Genomic DNA, 14618 nt, shown 5'->3' on the forward strand with positions numbered 1-14618 from the left:
CCCCTTCTCTAATCATACCTACCATTAATATTCATTTTGTAGTCTGCGGACATGATAATTCTTAGGTTAAGCATGCTAATATGTGTAGCCTAGTGGAAAACTTGCAGAAATAGGAGCTAGCTACTAAGAAAAAGTTGAAACAGGGGTGGGTGGGGGCTTGTATTTGGCAGACCAGCAATTGTGAACTAGCTTTTGACCTTTTGCATATGACCACAGAAGATTGAGAACTTAATTGGTAGGGACAGGGGGCTTTTAAGTTCCTCTATGTCATACCAATTACGGCTTTTAGAGTAAGAAGGATATATTTGCAATGGATATTGACAGACCAGAAATTTAGACTCTTAGATTCAATTGGTGGAAGAGGTGGTTGTGAGGATAAAACAGAGGCTTACCTAAGTGAGGCTAACATAGAGGTTCAGTGTTTTTAGGTGAGAAAATTGAAATTTTGTGAGTGATATATATAGAGGGGAGAATAATAATAAATAACAAAGAAAATTAATAAAGTAATCATGTGACTTTGATCCATAAAATAAGTGCTCTGACTTGCTTCCATTGAACTGCATTGGATTATTGTTCTCTTTTATACAGTTGTTTCATTTTATGGCATATGTTGCTGGAGTTTATAACTGTAATGATGCTTGGGCAGACATCCAAAATATCTAATATTTTTTATTCTAAAGCAATATTTCATGGAGTATGTATGTAACCTGTTATTCATAGTTAAAGCATAAAAGGATGTTAGAAATTCTGGTAGCAGTAGTCACTAAGTGAGATATGGTAGTAACGATCTTTCTTTACTCACCATTGTTGATTGAAGCCATAAAGACTCATCAAAGTTTTCCATTGTCATTGAAGTCCTAACTAAAAAGTCCTCTTTTTTAAACATCTTATTGGTTGGAATCAACTATGCAAGGATTGGCAATGAAGCATGATAGAGACACAATTAACATGATTTGAATAGCATTGTCTGGCGGGGTTCTTTCCAACCCACAAGTTGTAGAATTTAGGGAATGTGGATCTGTTTTACATTAAGGGGAAGAACGGCTATTATTAGAAGTTGAGTTCCTGAAATGGATAATACTCACGCATAATCTTTTGCTTTTAAGTAGGACCTGTTGTGCTCTTATCACTTTGCATTCTTCTTTTCTTATTAATAAAGTTCTTATTTTATCCAAAAATTCTTGAGATGGATGATTAGTGATCTTAAGTTCCCTATTGATCTCAGGAAATTCTACTGAACCATTAGAGTAGCATGTGATATGATAGTGATTATTAGACAAAAACGTGCCATCAAGAGCAAATGATATGTACAGCTGAGTTGATTTAGGTGGAGGAGTTGACATGCTAACATGTAGTGCTGAGAATATCATATAAATAATGTGACTTGGTCACATGACAAGACCGGTAGAGGCACTAGGCTGTGAGGAAACTGGATCAAATTGAAGATAATTGGATAAAGGATAGAGGAAGACCAAATAGGGCTTGTTGATTGTTATTGGATGTCATTTTTTCAGAAGTGGTTGAGTGGAAATTGCTTAACATGCCTAGGGGTTTGCTTTGTTCTTAACTGGGGTGTGCTTTCTTTTTTCTTAGGGAGTGCCTCTTGATTGATCCTAAAGAGCATCCAATGCTACTTGCAGAACCTTCTTCTAACACTCAACAGCAGAGAGAAAGGTATTGATGTATTGTGGCTGTATATAAATTTTTAATATACAATTATAGACTTCAATTTAAAACATTAGCGTGTAAAGTTTTTTGTGATTCTTCCAGGGCCGCAGAGCTTATGTTTGAGAAGTACAAAGCACCTGCATTGTTTTTGGCAAAGAATGCTGTAAGTGAATAATACGTACCGTCACTAACTAAGCAGCACAAATACAAAAATTGACATGGAAAACCAACTTTTGAAAATGTAGGACATGGACATGACACATATAATTTAAACTTTTGGGCAAAAAAATTCATTGCCCATAATATCATGTACAAGCTTCACTACAGAATATATTATTTTTTTAATTAAAAAATTGGTACACGGCCTTGCTTATATTGTGTCTGATTTGTTGGTTTCGAAAAAATAATTTAAAAAACCTCAACTATTAATGTGCGGTGTGTCATACAATTATTTGCTTTGGTGCTTGCTTGACTGACGCATGGGTGCAACACCTAAATGATTGCATATGCTTTATAGTTTACGACTTTTATGTTCTACTGAAGAGATGTATGTTCTGGAGTGATAATGAAAAAATATTGGAATGTGATTCCTTTTCATAACATACAGGTTTTGACATCTTTTGCATCAGGGCGTGCTACGTCATTGGTTGTTGATTGGTAAGAGTTTGCAAATGATCTTTTCCTCTTATTATTTTCATTTTTCTATTTCTGTATATTTGTTAAAATTTTTAGGTATTGTATATTGAAGATTTATGTTACTGTTGATTATTTGAGTTTGGTAATTGCTTTGTCATCCTTTTTCGTTGTGCTTTTTGATGTCCTGCTGGTGCTAAATACAGTTGTGGAGTGTTTTGAATTTGCTTTAGTTTCAGGATAAGTGACACTTTATGTATGTTATAAATACAATAAGAAAAAAGTCAAGAGTGAAACTGAATAAGTCTATTATCAGTTTTACTATCATAACTATGAGAAATCAAATTGCCAGAGATTTTATTCTGAAGCAAACATTATTTAATGCACTTGTAATTTCAGTTGCATAATTTTTCAACTGGTCAGGCTATCCTTTTTCTGCTTGACCACTGTAAAGTTCTCATTTTCAGTGGGTCCTGTGGAATGTGTAAATGCCAATGGTCCTCTATAAAACTTATTAATGTCTTGTGTAGTATGGTTGCATTTGGTTAGTGGGTGGAGACAGACGAGACAGAGAGACATAGACACGCACAAGACTCTGATTTTTTAGGTTTGGTACCTAAGCATGCAGCAAAGAATACAAATCTATCTGAGTGACGGCGACGGGTGGATCTGAGTGTGGAAGGAGGGAGAGAGGAAAGTGAGGTCTGTCTGAGTGATGAAGTAGGAGGGAGGGGCAGATTTGGGTGTTTTGAAAAATATTAAGGGTAAAATTGTAAACAATTTATACACAATATGTGCCCACTAAAAATCTATCTCATCATTTTGGAGACACACAAAATGTGTGTAAGCTTGTATGTAATTGTGTGTAACTGTGCTCTCCGTAAACTTGTCTCTCGCAAAACAAATGCTAGACATGTGTCATCGTGTCTCTGTCTCTGGTGGACATGAACAACAAACAAACACTGCCTATGTTCTAGGAGATGGAGGAGGCTGATCATGATGGAAGTTTAACTCACTCACGACTAATACTAAAGTCTTAGTCTAGAAAACATTAGGTGTCTAGCAGTGTGGACTGGGGAGACCAAATTGAACAACTTAAAACATGAGAGCTCAATAGAGAAAATTAAATTGGGAACTGATATGAGTCGTTTTGTGATTTACAGTATTAGTTTAACATTTATTGTATCAAATATGTCAGAATATAATGTTAGAAGCTCCGCGAATGAATTTGAGAGGTTTACGTTATTTTTTAATTGTGCTCAGTGGTGGAGGATCAACTACAGTTGCACCGGTACATGATGGCTATGTTCTTCAAAAGGTATTCACTTGTTGTCACCTAACTGAATCAATCCATGCTTTTTTTTTTCAATATATATATAGTATTTAATTTGAAGGAGAGCCTTGGGGCAATGGTTTAGTTGTCTCCATGTGACTCCAAGGTTTCAAACTATGGAATTAGCCACTGACATTTGTGTCAGGTTAGGCTACCTACATTACACTCTTTTGGTGTAGTCCTTTCCCGGACCCTGCATATCACTAGATGCTTGCCATTACTTTTAGTATTTACTTTCATGCCCAGTTTCTTATATGTAATATTTTCGTGGTTTCTTTTATCTTCAATTCTAAATACTCCATAGTTTCTGAAATTGGATTGCTTATATAGAGGTTATAAGGCTTATAGGTTGACATATCTGACATTATAAATTAATTAAATAATGGCCTAAATATACACATTAAATAGATTGAAGCAAATCATGACAATTAGTGCAATTTTAAAGTTCTCTGATCATAACTATTAATATTGCTTATAATATATAAGATATATAGATTTGAGGTTATTTAGTCCATTAAAATGTACAAATTATCTATAATTCTGTACCAATAAAGAGCTAATCTTTTTATATATGAATATGAACTGTATATGCATGTCTTATGTTCTGTTATAGGATCTTATTTCACACTTTCAATCATATTCAATAACATTGAATGTGTCATTTTGCTGATAATTTCTATAATGCTTTCTACACAAGGCTGTGGCGACCTCTCCTATTGGAGGAGAATTTCTTACAGACTGCTTGATGAAAAGCTTGGAAAGCAAGGGTATCGTGGTGGGTGACAATTATTAGTTATTGTGTTTGCCAGTGATCATCTGAAGCGAAGTTGCTGTGCATTTATCTGCCTGACATTTCCTTTTCTTTGTTGTGTTGTTGTAACAGATAAAACCACGGTATTCTTTTAGGAGAAAGGAAATACGCCCTGGAGAGTTTCAGGTATACCGTGTTCCAAGTTTTTCTGTATGTTGTAAGATAGTTTTCTCGCTAATTTTCAGGATCTATAATTTTCCTTGTTTCCTCTATCTTGATACTTGAAATTTCGCAATATGGAGTTCCTGCCCTTGGATCTTGTGATTTGTTTGTGCCTGTAAGAATCTGGATGGTTTAAGTGCTTCATTTCTCTCATCTTTTAACTGATGGTTGATCCTGGTTCTTGAGTTTTGGTTAAAAAAAAAAGACGACAGATTTCTATGAAAATCAATTGTGCTAGTAAACTGTTGCTCCATGACTTTAGCTTGTAAAAATTAAGCAAATTAATGAAGATAAAGGTGTTATAGAATAATTTATTAAGGTATACAAGGAACTGGAATTAGAAAGTGGGGTATAGTTGTGTAGAAAAAAATTATTTATTTCAATTTTCAAAGTATTTCTTGAAGTTTTGACGCTCATGATTCCAATGAAAATTGTCGCCTGTTCTCTTTATTGGTAGCATGAGGCTAATTTTATTTATTTGTTTGCTACCAACCAATATTAATTTAGTTCTTTGCTTTTATGTTCCAGTATGAGGTTGGTTATGACTACAGTTCAATAAACTGAATTATTATCATATCTCATTGTGTTTCTCTCGTTTACTTCTCTTTCCTACAGACTGTAGATATTGATTTTCCAAATACAACTGAAAGCTACAAACTCTACTCTCAGGTCCGTGAGTGATCATGGAATTTCTTGTTATATGTTATTTTCCCCTTATCTGATGTCTGCTTTCTCCTCTGACAGAGAGTGATTGCAAGTGATATCAAAGAATGTGTATGCCGTGCTCCAGATACTCCATATGATGGTTGGTCAACCTGTTTTCATCACATACAATGTTTTGAACCCCATTTATCCTGTGATTTATTCTTTTGCAGTCATATGTGCATGAAATGCCTCAATTTTGATTTATTGTTGCCCTTTGTTTTTTGTTTACGCTTTTTTCCTTCCGACCTCTCTCATAATCCATCAAAGAGCGTATTCCATAAAAAAATAAAAATAACTTGATCCGTCATGCTTATTGCAATGTTCCACTATTTGCTTTGCTTTACATTTATGCTTCCAATATAGGTGATATATTTTGATTATTTGATTTAGTAGAAAACTAAATTCAGACATGATTCATGACACAACACAATGATGTCATTTGATCTATGTAATCAATCCTACTTTGTGAGATAAGGCTTCGCTGTTGTTGTTGATTATTTAGTAGAATATACTTCTATTTTCCTGTCTCCAACAGAATTGAGTATAGGTTGTTCCCATATATGACATCGGTCATTCTTCATCTTTTACTGTAGATAGTGCATATTCAAACATTCCGATGACCCCATATGAGCTCCCTGATGGCCAGTAAGTTGAAGTCACTCTTACTTGTTAGTTTATATGGAAATGTTTTTTTAATAATGATTTTTCCTTCTTTTCTTTTTATATAATATAACACAGGACAATTGAAATTGGATCTGATAGATTCAAGATTCCAGATGTTCTTTTCAATCCATCCCTAGTTCAGGTGTGCAGTCTCTAAAGAAAATATGTTGGTTTCTGTTTTTTTGTTTTTTTTTTTGTTTACATAAAAGATTTGTAACAGATAGCCTGTTATATATGTATATACTTTTTGGCTTTTGCTTCTGGGAATTCCATATATTAGGTTTCATTAGCAGCATATTGTACGGCAGTCACATTGGGTTTATAGTTTTGTCTTTCAGTGCTTAAGTGAACTGCTTCAAAGTCAATGTTTCCAATTGTTTGTTCTTCAATGTACTAAAGTTTTGATGTTGCTTTTTCCCCCCTTTATTTTTTGTATATGTTGTGTCAATGTAAATCAAGACAATTCCTGGCATGGAGAGCTTTGCAGAAGTTGCTCCTTCCGTTCGTGGCCTACCCCAAATGGTAATCTACTTCGAAGTGATTTTTCTTTCTTTTTTTTGTTGTTCTCTTTTTTAGGTGTACAGTGTCAATGAGCCTAAGTACTTCCTTGTGCCCTAACTTGTCTTCTTCCAGTTTCTGATGATTTTGCTATCAATTTTGAATATTTACAGGTTATAGAAAGCATTAACAAATGTGATGTAGACATTCGAAGAGAGTTATTTAGTAGCATACTGGTAATTTTCTTGTGTCTATATGCTTTAGCTAGTTCCTACACTCAATTGGATACAGCATGGACTTTTTTTGGTGTTAATCTCTAATCCACCCTTGACCAAGCAATGATGAGAGCCTCACGCATATATTTGGCCATTCTTTATGATGGGAACTTGATGATTCATACTGGAGTGATCCATGGATTTTAAAAATAGATAAAATATTTTAAGTTTTAATTCATAATAAGATATTAATGAATTGCTTCAAACTAAAATATTTTAATGAAGATTTTTAATGTGTTGTAGTAAATAAAAGATTTAAATTGGATTATAATTATGTCATATGGACTTGTGAATTTTTTTGGATAAAAGAAGAATTTCATCAAGACGAGAGAAGAATAATAGAGGGTAATGGAGGATAAGAGAGCCAGGATTGGAGCTGCTACTTGGCAGAATATTAGAGTGGATTGGTCAATGATTTCTAGAATTCTGGAGGACTTGATAAAAGCATATGAGGAACAATTTTTTTTATCCAACTTTCTAGTGTTATGTTTGTAGGCTAATTGATCTGATCTAAGCATATGCATCTATTGACCTGAAACATATGATGGAAGTATCTTAGGTAGCGTTTGTTTTCGGAGACATGACACAGAGACATGGACAGTACATATTTAGAATGTGTTTGGAAGCAGAGACATGGACACGGAACACATTGTCTCCGGGACAGTTTTTTATATTTTTGTGTCCACTCTTCTACGAAGGACAATGATGGACACGGGATTTGGAAGAGTGGACACGGACTCTTTTATAAATTTTGTTTTCCTTTTTGTCCATAGATATTTTTTATTATTCCACTATTATCCCTTCTTATTTTTCCTATAATTAGTCTTGAAACTTTTGAAAGATAAATATTATTAAAGGTAAAATTGATCTTTTTAAAATGTTAAAAAATAATTTATAAATTGTAAAAACAATAATTTTTAGTGTCTCCGTCCTATTGTCTCTGTCTCAGTGTCGTGTTCTGTCCTGTCTTTGAAAACAAACGCAGCCTTATAGTGCATCACCTGACAACACTGAAATTGATTTCATTCATCACATGTAGCTTGCTGGTGGCACAGCTTCAATGCAACAACTGAAGGAACGCCTTGAGAAGGATTTACTAGAGGTAAAATTCAATAAATAAGCTCTTGTCTAAAATCTATTAAATGCACTGAACGAAAGTGCGCTTTTGTGCTGAGTCTGAATACTGAGTGTGGATGTGTAAGATTGGGTTTCAGCTGCATTTAGCTTTTGCATTCTGACATTTCTAAGACAAGAAAAATAACTTGATTGACCTTGTGAAACACTCTCTCAGGAGTCAGATTTCAGTTTATATATCATGATTCATAAACTTTCTTTCTTTGTTTTAATCATGAAAAATTGATTGCGATACACGTCTGATGCAGGAATCCCCTCAAGCTGCTAGAGTAAAAGTATTAGCGAGTGGAAACGCTACTGAAAGAAGGTTTAGGTAATACCCGAGTCAAAATACTACTCAACAGTTGCGTATGATGCTTGATTAACTACTGTACATATTTCCATGCTCCTTGATCATTGGTTTGATATCTGTAAATACACTTCTAAAGATTGAGAAAATGGTTCACACGATGTCTAGTATAACTATAATAGGAAAATTGGTGGTATGATTTGATCTTGAGGTTACTACTATAGTTATTTTGAATTATATATTAATTATTGGGTGCATCAGCGAATCACTATATTAGCTGAAGATTGATCTACAATGCCAGCCTGTTAAAGACCTAATGTGAGCCTGTTCAGGGATGGCGTTTTTGAGTTGTGTGAACTCTTTTGGCGTTTCTTTCTGCATGTGTGATGATCACATTTCGCCATGAACACTGGATGAAATTGCTTTTAAACTCCAATCATCGTATGCCGAGCTGCCCTTCAGGATACATTATGTGGTCTAGTTACTAGGTTTGGAAATCAGTTAGGGGCTGACTTGGATTATGATTTTATATGAGAATGCGATGATTGTTCATGCATCATTGATACTGTATCCTCTAAGTCATGTTTCTTGATGATTTTGTGCAGTGTTTGGATAGGGGGTAGCATATTGGCTTCTCTTGGCTCCTTCCAGCAAATGTGGTTCTCCAAGTCCGAGTAAGTGTCCATTGCTTGCCCAACTTCTTGTGACTCTGCATAAATTTTACATTACCTTAAGGGGAACCATGAACAACGGTTTAGTCGTCATATGTGATCTCATTGTCATGGATTCAAACCTTAGAATTAGCCACTAACAATGCATCAGGTTAGGATGCCTTGCTTATACACCGGGCTGCCCTTATATTTCACATTCCTTATCTTGTTGCCTTCTTTCTCTTATGTCGACATGATATATCATAGGGATCAATAGTATCATTTGATCTATGTAGCTGACTTCACCTAGTGGAATAAGGCTTTGTTGTTTTTTGTCGTTTTCATTCTCTTCATCACTTTTGTCATTACGAAAACATAGTTGTCAAATTACACATCCAAATTTTCCATTAAAGACCATGATTGTCAACAATAAACTGTTTTAATGCACTTGTCACAGGTATGAAGAGCATGGAGCTTCATATATCCAAAGGAAGTGTCCTTAAATTGTTATTTGTGTGTGCATACGTTATCACCTTGGGAAGTATTGCCATGAACGCAGACTTAGTTTTCTGTGATTGTCTTTTAATGTATTTATCTTTCATATTTATATCCATTCCTGTTAATTCTCAACCTAACTGCATTATTTACCTAGTCTAATTGTAGCTGTAATTTATACTGANNNCCCCCCCCTTTTTTTTTCCTTTTGTGTAAGTTACAACATGAAATTTGAGTGTCTATTTAAATGGTAAAGATAATTAGGACAATTTTTTTGCTGCAATCTTTGTTTTGATTGTTATTTGCTGCAGTTATTGATGTTTTAACCTTTATATCAACGGGTTCTGTTATACATCTTTGCTGCCCCTGTAAATGTACATGTATACTCTCTATTTTCATTTTGGGGTCTTATGCATTAACATCAAGGACAATTTTACTATGAAGAGATTTTTGTGTGAAGAGAATCAAGAGGAGTGTATAATCTATTTTTAAAAATTAATAAAAATAAAATAAAACATTCTCCTAGATAGATATATCTATCTATCAAAGAAAATCTCCATATCTTTATTTTTCCTCTTCACTATAGCATGATGTTAACCTTTTTAACGACTTTTACCTGTTTATATTATTTCTTTAATTAGATACAAATGCCAAAAGACAAATGTGTAAATGGTGTTTAATTATTGATACAAATGATATATTTTGACCATCGTTTGTATGTAAATTCTAACATTTGTGCAAACTTGTTTGAAAATTTTGGTGTTTGAACGAAACGTAAAATAAAAAATATTTACACAGAAGTTATTGTTTTCTTCATTTTTTTAATTTTAATTTAATTTATATAAAATTAAATTCTATGAAAATAATATAGAAAATTTTTAAATCAGCATAGAGATTCTATAAAAACAATGCAGGAACATTTAAAGTTAAACACCAATACTATAATGAAACAATATAGAAATTTGGTATAAATAACAAGGGATATATCTATAAACATAAACAATAGGGTACGAAAATTATTCTTGTAAGCCAATGAGATACACTTCAAATGACATAGTTTTTCCATACTCATTTAAGAAGTTGCAGGTTCGAGTATCTCTATCTTTGGTTAAAAAAAAAATTCTTGTAAAATTTATTTATTTTTTAATTAATTTTTAGGTTCATAATACTTATCATCATCATCACTAATTCAATAATTTACATGAAATAAAATTTAAAGTTATTTTACTTAATGCATCATTTATGAGTGGCTTTTTTTTCTCAAAAATTTTATTAGTTATATACATAAAGGAGGAGGGTTGTTAGACCTTCGACAGTGAACATAAAAATTTAGTCGAATCTTCATTACATGGACCAAAGACGTTATTGTGCTAAAGCTAGGTCGTTACCCGAAAACAACGCACTATATGGCTTGCGTACAGTGTCAAAGGAGCAAGAGCCGCTGCATCGGTGCCCGGGTGTAGTGTTAAATGAGCAAGGATTCTCGCATTTTCGTGAACGAACGAGGATAAATAAGCTAATTCACAAAGAAAAAGATAAAGATAAATGTTGGAGCGACAGAAGAAGGTTGAGATTTAGGACATGGGACATGGAACATAGGCACTTTAATAGGAAAATCTATGGAGGTGGTGGACATCATGACAAGGAGAAAGATTAACATCATGTGCCTACAAGAAATAAGATGAGTCGGTGCGAAGGTTAGGGAGTTGGATATTTCCGAGTTCAAACTTTAGTATACAGGAAAGGTGAAGAATAGGAATGAGGTATGTATTATTGTGGATAAGTAGTGGAAGAAGGACGTAGTGGATGTCAAGAGGGTGGGAGATCGGATCATCTCTATCAAACTTGTGGTGGAAGGAGGTACTTTTCATGTAATTAGCGCTTATGCACCGCAAGTGGGTTCAGACGAGCAATACAAGATAAGATTTTGGGAGGATCTAGAGAGTTTGGTCCAAGACATGCCTTCAGGAGATAAGATTTTTTTAAAAGGAGATTTAAATGGCTATGTTGAAAGAAAAGTGACTGCGTATGGAAGTATTCATGGAGGCCATGGTTTTGGGGTGGTCAATATCGAAGGTAAAACTATTTTGGACTTTTCCTCAATCTTTTACCTTCTCATCGCAAATACATGTTTTAAAAAGAGAGACAAACATCTTATAACCTATAAGAGTGGCATGACAAGCTCTCAAATCGACTTCTTTTTGTTGAGGAGAGTTAACCGAAAATTTTGCATTAATTGTAAAATTATTCTGGAAGAGAATTTAACAATACAACATAGGATGTTGTTCATGAATTTTCACAAAGATGAGGAATCCAAAGACGAGGTGGTGGCGGATGAAAGGTGATGAACAAAGAAGATTCTTAAGACGGGTAGGAGAAGAGGCAAAGTGGGATGGAGATGGAAGTGCGGAGGAGATGTGGAAGGAGATGGCAGAAGTTATTAGAAGAACCGCAAAAGAAAGTTTTGGTGAATCTAGAGGGATAGGACCAAGAGATAAGGAGTCCTGGTGGTGGAATGCGAGTATATAAGAAAAGATAAAGGCAAAAAGGAAGTGCTTTAAGGAGTGGTCTTTGTGCCGCAATGCAGATAATTGAGAAAAATATAAGGAGGTTAAGAAAGAGACAAAAGTAGCTGTAAGTGAAATAAGAATAAGAGCATATGAGGGTCTCTACTAGTCTTTAGGCACAAAGAAAGGAGAAAAATATATATATAGAATTGCAAAGAGCCATGAAAAAAGAACGAGAGACTTGGATCAGGTTAAGTGCATAAAGGACAAAGACTGAGAGGTTTTGGTTCAAGAAAAGAATATCAATGAAAGGTGGAAGAGCTACTTCTACGAGTTGTTTAATGAAGGACATAAGACTCTTCTAACCCTTGGTCGGTTATGCATGAGGGAAGAAGGATTCGAGATTTCGAAGTACAAGAAGCTCTAAAGCGGATGAAAAATGAAATGGCAGTAGGACCCGATAATATTCCGATTGAAATTTGGAAGAGCCTTGAAGAGAAACGCATCAATTGGTTAACCAAATTTTTTAATGAGATTTTAAGATCAAAGAAGATGCCAGATGAGTGGAGAAAGAGTACCTTGGTACCTATCTACAAGAATAAGGGGGATATACAAAGTTGCGAAAACTATAAATGGATCAAACTCATAAGTCATACCATGAAGTTATGAAAAAGGGTAATAGAACGGAGGCTGAGACAAGAGACACAAGTAATAGAGATCCAATTTGATTTTATGTCAGACAGATCCACTACTGAAGGGATATACCTGTTAAGAAGGATGATTGAGAGGTATCATAGTAATAAAAGAGATCTATATATGGTGTTTATTGATTTGGAAAAAACGTACGATAGGATGCCAAAGGATGTCTTATGAAAGTTTTTGGAAAGGAAGAGAGTAAGGATCGCATATATTCGTGCAGTTAGAGATATGTATGATGGGGCTACAACTAGTGTGAAGACTCAAGGTAGTGTGACGAAAGAATTTTCTATTGTTATAGGATTACACCAGGGATCATCCTGAAGTCCATACTTTTTCACATTAGTCTTGGAAGTACTCATAGAGCATATCCAAGAGTCTGTATCATGGTGCATGCTTTTTTTCGATATCGTCCTTATAGGAGAGTCAAGGGAAAATCTAAATGAGAAGTTGGATTTATGAAGAGAAATTCAGGAGGTGTTTGGTAAGTTCGGCCGCCGAAGGAAAAACTCTAATACAAAGGTAAAGATTGGAGAAAACATCCTACGAAAAATTAAAAGTTTTAAGTATCTTGGATGCATCATACAGGATAATGAAGAGATTCAACAGGATGTAAATCATAGGATCCAAGCAGGTTGGTCAAAATGGCGGAGTGCGTCTGGTTTTATATGTGATATAAAAGTGTCTTTAAAACTTAAAGATAAATCCTATCTACTGCTATCAGACCGGCTATACTTTATGGTACAAAGTGTTAGGCGGCCAAAGGGGTGAACATAAGTTAAGTTTGGCAGAGATGAAAATGTTGAGATGGATGAGTGGTCATACGTGATTGAATAGAATAAGAAACGAAGATATAAGAGAGAGAGTTGGAGTAGCACCTATTGTGAAAAAATGGTAGAATTGCGTCTCAGATGGTTTGGACATGTGAGAAGAAGACCGATAGAGTATCCAGTCAGAAGGGTGGATGAGATGGAAGATGGATAAGGGGTGAAAGATAGAAGAAGACTTAGGAAAACCATCTTTAAAGTGGTCAAAAAAATCTAAATGTAAACAGTCTCTATGTAGACATAATACATGATAGAGTTCAATGACATCATTTATCCATATGGTCAACTCCACTTATTAGGACAAGACTTTCTTATTGTTATTGTTGTAAAGGAATTTATTTTGTTCCCTTTCTTATAATTGCTATCAAGAAAACATACTAACAAAAATAATAAGTAGAATTTCTTTTTCTGCAACAAGCACATTAATTTAATTATTCGCTAAAAATAATTATACAAAGTCAAATTTAAGTTCAAATTTAATCTTTATTCACTTGAATCTTTAAATAAATTATATATCTTTATTTCTAAAGACCAAATCACTAAAATTGTTTACAAATTATTTATTCGCTATCAAAATTATCCTCAAAATATTTAAAATATGTTAAAAATAGGATAAAACACATTAATAAATTATTTCAACTTTAAAATTATGCCAATATTTTATTTTGATTTTTGTTATAAATATGTTTTAAATGATTCTATGCAAATCGAATTAATTAGATTCGATTTACACTTTTTCAATATAAATCGAATTAATTGGATTCAATTTAGTTTATATATATTGTATCAGTAGCAAATCGAATCAAATAGATTCAATTTACTATTAATAACAAATTGTTGACATTTATTACTGTTAAACATAAATGTCTATAAAAAAAATACTTAGTTAAATTTTAATAAAATATAAAAAAAAATCAAAACGAACAAAAATAAAAATCTAATTTTTGTCCGTCTAATAGTGAAAGGTGTGTCTAGAAATCAATCCTAATATAATAGGAAAGCTGGCCTTTCTTCCTTCCTTCAGATGGTGAAATGTCTTTCATAATTGCTGAAGCAGGAGCAATGTCAAAGTGAATCTTGTGGTGAGATTCTTTCGGGTTTGTCGTTCGAAGCCTTCTAATCGGCTAGTGTGTGCTTTTCAATTGAGTGAAATCTTTCTTTCTCCTTAAAATCTATTCTTGGTTTCATAAAATTTATATTTTTATAAATTTATGAATTTAAAATGAATAATAAATAATTTTTAAAAATTTATTAAAAATTATTTTTGATTCA

General features: G+C 33.7%; 1 protein-coding gene across 2 annotated transcripts in view; it reads left to right on the forward strand.

Annotated features, from left to right (window-relative positions):
• The window catches only part of LOC107618289 (actin-related protein 4), a 10771-nt gene extending 1279 nt beyond the window's left edge, over nucleotides 1–9492 (forward strand). The window contains exons 5-20 of one of the 2 annotated variants that reach the window (XM_016320306.2): nucleotides 1594–1674; nucleotides 1771–1831; nucleotides 2276–2325; nucleotides 3565–3619; nucleotides 4332–4409; nucleotides 4518–4571; nucleotides 5223–5276; nucleotides 5352–5412; nucleotides 5906–5957; nucleotides 6051–6117; nucleotides 6435–6497; nucleotides 6647–6709; nucleotides 7788–7850; nucleotides 8131–8195; nucleotides 8777–8845; nucleotides 9279–9492. In XM_016320306.2, coding sequence (XP_016175792.1) covers nucleotides 1594–1674; nucleotides 1771–1831; nucleotides 2276–2325; nucleotides 3565–3619; nucleotides 4332–4409; nucleotides 4518–4571; nucleotides 5223–5276; nucleotides 5352–5412; nucleotides 5906–5957; nucleotides 6051–6117; nucleotides 6435–6497; nucleotides 6647–6709; nucleotides 7788–7850; nucleotides 8131–8195; nucleotides 8777–8845; nucleotides 9279–9324 — 982 coding nt within the window. In that variant the 3' untranslated portion in view covers nucleotides 9325–9492. Of the gene's footprint in view, nucleotides 1–1593; nucleotides 1675–1751; nucleotides 1832–2275; nucleotides 2326–3564; nucleotides 3620–4331; nucleotides 4410–4517; nucleotides 4572–5222; nucleotides 5277–5351; nucleotides 5413–5905; nucleotides 5958–6050; nucleotides 6118–6434; nucleotides 6498–6646; nucleotides 6710–7787; nucleotides 7851–8130; nucleotides 8196–8776; nucleotides 8846–9278 lie in introns of those variants that run through there. The other variant, XR_002353453.1, reaches the window with a different exon arrangement.

The sequence above is a fragment of the Arachis ipaensis genome, chromosome B09, assembly GCF_000816755.2.
Source record: "Arachis ipaensis cultivar K30076 chromosome B09, Araip1.1, whole genome shotgun sequence".
Taxonomy (NCBI): domain Eukaryota; kingdom Viridiplantae; phylum Streptophyta; class Magnoliopsida; order Fabales; family Fabaceae; genus Arachis; species Arachis ipaensis.